At 54.9% G+C, this 3,085-nt stretch overlaps 1 protein-coding gene across 1 annotated transcript in view; it reads left to right on the forward strand.

Annotated features, from left to right (window-relative positions):
* The first annotated feature begins 2,868 nt into the window (after nt 1-2,868).
* Nucleotides 2,869-3,085, forward strand: part of ATP6V1G1 (ATPase, H+ transporting, lysosomal 13kDa, V1 subunit G1) — a 3,794-nt gene continuing 3,577 nt past the window's right edge. Inside the window, exon 1 of the mRNA XM_014952399.1 lies at nt 2,869-3,032. Within this exon, the coding sequence (XP_014807885.1) occupies nt 2,951-3,032 (82 nt within the window). The 5' untranslated portion in view covers nt 2,869-2,950. The remainder of the gene's footprint in view (nt 3,033-3,085) is intronic.

The raw sequence follows: 3,085 nt of genomic DNA on the forward strand, positions 1-3,085 counted from the left end.
GGGGGCAATTCCTACGTCTTCAGCTCAAGTGCTTTAATTAGCAGCAGATGACCACCCCTGATAAAATGGCAGCAGCTAATGAGGAGCATGAGTTTCTCGATGGAAACGGGATGGTGGCATCATCTGAGGGCTGCAGGAGTCAAGGGGAGACTTTAATTAGTTTGGTGGCTTTTACAGAGGTCTGAGGCTAGAGGAGGGCAGGGGGCTTCTCAGATGCCCTGGTGAGGCCCCATCTGGAGCACTGGGACCAGTTCTGGGCTCCCCAGTTCCAGAAGGACAGGGAACTGCTGGAGAGGGGACAGCAGAGGGCTACAGAGATGATGAGGGGCCTGGAGCATCTCTTATGAGGAGAGGCTGAGGGACTTGGGTCTGGTTAGTCTGGAGAAGAGAAGGCTGAGGGGGGATCTGATCAATGCTTATAAATACTTAAAGGGTGGGTGTCAGGAGGATGGGGCCAGGCTTTTCTCAGTGGTGCCCAGGGACAGGACAAGAGGTAATGGGCACAAGCTGGAACATAAGAAGTTCCATCTAAATATGAGGAGGAACTTCTTTCCTTTGAGGGTGGCAGAGCCCTGGCAGAGGCTGCCCAGGGAGGTGGTGGAGTCTCCTTCTCTGGAGACATTCAAACCCCACCTGGACACGTTCCTGTCCAACCTGCTTTAGGTGGACCTGCTTTGGCAGGGGGGTTGGAGGAGATGATCTCCAGAGGTCCCTCCCAACCCCATATTGTTCTGTGATTCTGATTCTGTCATTCTGTGACCAGCGCTCTTCTCCCCATCTTTTACTGAAGCAAATATAACACTCGATGGACAGGCCCACTAAGCCCATGTAGTCAGTCGCCGAGCCCAGATGAAGGTCACCCTGCCAAGCGCTCATAATTCCTATTTGCACTATAAATATGCATTTGATTCATTGGCTCCAGTCCCTTCCATCACGCGGGACGGAAGAAGCGTAGCAGCAGCCCCTCATTCATCCCTGCAGTGATGTGAGTCATTGTCATGGCTCTGCCGCTTCATCCGTGACGATAATTGTAATTTATGCCCCAAAAGTGTTGGGGGAGCTGCATTCAGGCTTTTAAATCATCCCTGGGATGTGACAGCCAAGAGCTGGGCTGGAGTGGGGTTGGGGTAAAGTAGGTGAGTTCGGAATAGAGGGGCCCAGCTCCCCTGGAAAAGATGGTCCGGGATGAGCATAAATTCATAGAATGGTTTGGATTGGATCAGGAAAAAATTTTACATGAAAAGGGTTCTTAAGCCTTGGAATGGTCTGCCCACGGAAAGGGTTGAGGCCCCATCCCTGGAGGGATTCAAAAGACGGGTTGACATAGTGCTTAGAGACATGGTTTTTTGTGTGTGGGTTTTTCAATTTTTTTTATTTTTATCAGAGTTAGGTGGATGGTTGGACTGGATGATCTTAAAGGTCCCTTCCTACCTAGACAATGCTATGATTCTATTCCCCCTGCCATGGTCAGGGACATCTTCAACTAGATCAAGCAGCTCAGAGCCCCAGCCTGAAATGTTTCTAGGTATAGGACATCTCCCACCTCTCTGGGCAACCTGGGCCAGTGTCTCACCACCCTCACAGCAAAGAATTTCTTCCTTAGATCTAATCTATATCTTCCCTCTTTTAGTTTAAAAGTCCAGCTTTACAGCCACTCCCTGTTGCAGGAAGGGAAACTGAGGCACAGAATGCCTGAATGACCTGAGCAGCTCAGACACGGCCCCTCCAAGCAGGTGAGGGGTAGGTGCTGTGTGAACCAATGCAGGCAGGATGCAGGAACAACCACAAAACCATGGATTAAGGGCAAAGAACAAATTTAATCTCGATACCCCATGGATCTGGGAACCTCTGAAGCAGCCCCCGGGCAGAGGCAGGCGAGCAGGGGACACAGACCCCACGGAGCGAGAGTCCTTATTAGCAAGAGAGTCCTCATTAGTGAGGGAGTGAGAGAGCTCCCACTTGCTGTTTGGGCCTGAATTTCAAGGATTCAGGCTGGCAGAGTTTTCTGCTGTGCTTGTTGAGCACACAAAAGTGAGCAACAATTAGGGGGATAGATGTGTTTTCCAGCACCCCACACACAAGGCACTTGAGCATGTTTGCAGTCCTCCTCGCCAATCTTCCCTTACTTTCCCACAGGTGCCAATGGTGATATATAGAATCATAGAATCACAGAATGGTTTGGGTTGGAAGGGACCTTAAAGACCATCCAGTGCCACCCCCTGCCCTGGGCAGGGACACCTCCCACCAGACCAAGCCCCCTCCAACCTGGCCTTGAACCCCTCCAGGGATGGGGCAGCCACAGCTTCTTGGGGCAACCTGGGCCAGGCTCTCACCACCCTCAGAGGGAAAAATTTCTTCCCCACATCTCATCTCAGTCCCCCCTCTTTCGGTGTCAAACCCTTCCCCCTCCTCCTATGGCTCCCCTCCCTCATCAAGAGTCCCTCCCCATCTCTCCTGGAGCCCCTTTAGGAACTGGAAGGGGCTCTAAGGTCTCCCTGGAGCCTTCTCTTCTCCAGGCTGAACCCCCCAACTCTCTCAGTCTGTGGGGCTCCAGCCCTCCCAGCATCTCTGTGGCCCCCCAAGCCCCGCTCCAAGAGCTCCATGTCCTCAGATTGGTGCCCCCAGAGCTGGAGGCAGCGCTGCAGGGCAGGGGGGGGTGTCACCAGAGCGTGGTGGCTCCGTGTTCGGGGGGGGGGAAGGTTGGTGAGACCCCCGTGTCCCCCCTCGAAGCCGGGAGATGCTGCTGGAGGGGACCAGGGGCTCCCACCGGCGAGGGGGGCGTGGCTTGTGCTCTGTGGGCGTGGCCACCGCTTGGCTACAACTATAGAGGGGGGCGTGTTTATGGGCGGGGCCTGAACATTGAGGTGCGTGGCTTGACCCGACGTAGAGACGTAGTGACGTAGTGACGTAGTGACGGCGGGCAACGAGGCGCTGAGGGGAAGGAGCCGCCATGGCGAGCCAGTCGCAGGGCATCCAGCAGCTGCTGCAGGCCGAGAAACGAGCCGCCGAGAAGGTGGCCGAGGCCCGCAAGAGTGAGTACGGCCCGCCTGGCCTTGCCTTACCCCACCGCGGGGGCCTGAGGCGG

Source organism: Calidris pugnax, unplaced genomic scaffold, assembly GCF_001431845.1.
Source record: "Calidris pugnax isolate Ruff unplaced genomic scaffold, ASM143184v1 scaffold135, whole genome shotgun sequence".
Lineage (NCBI taxonomy): Eukaryota > Metazoa > Chordata > Aves > Charadriiformes > Scolopacidae > Calidris > Calidris pugnax.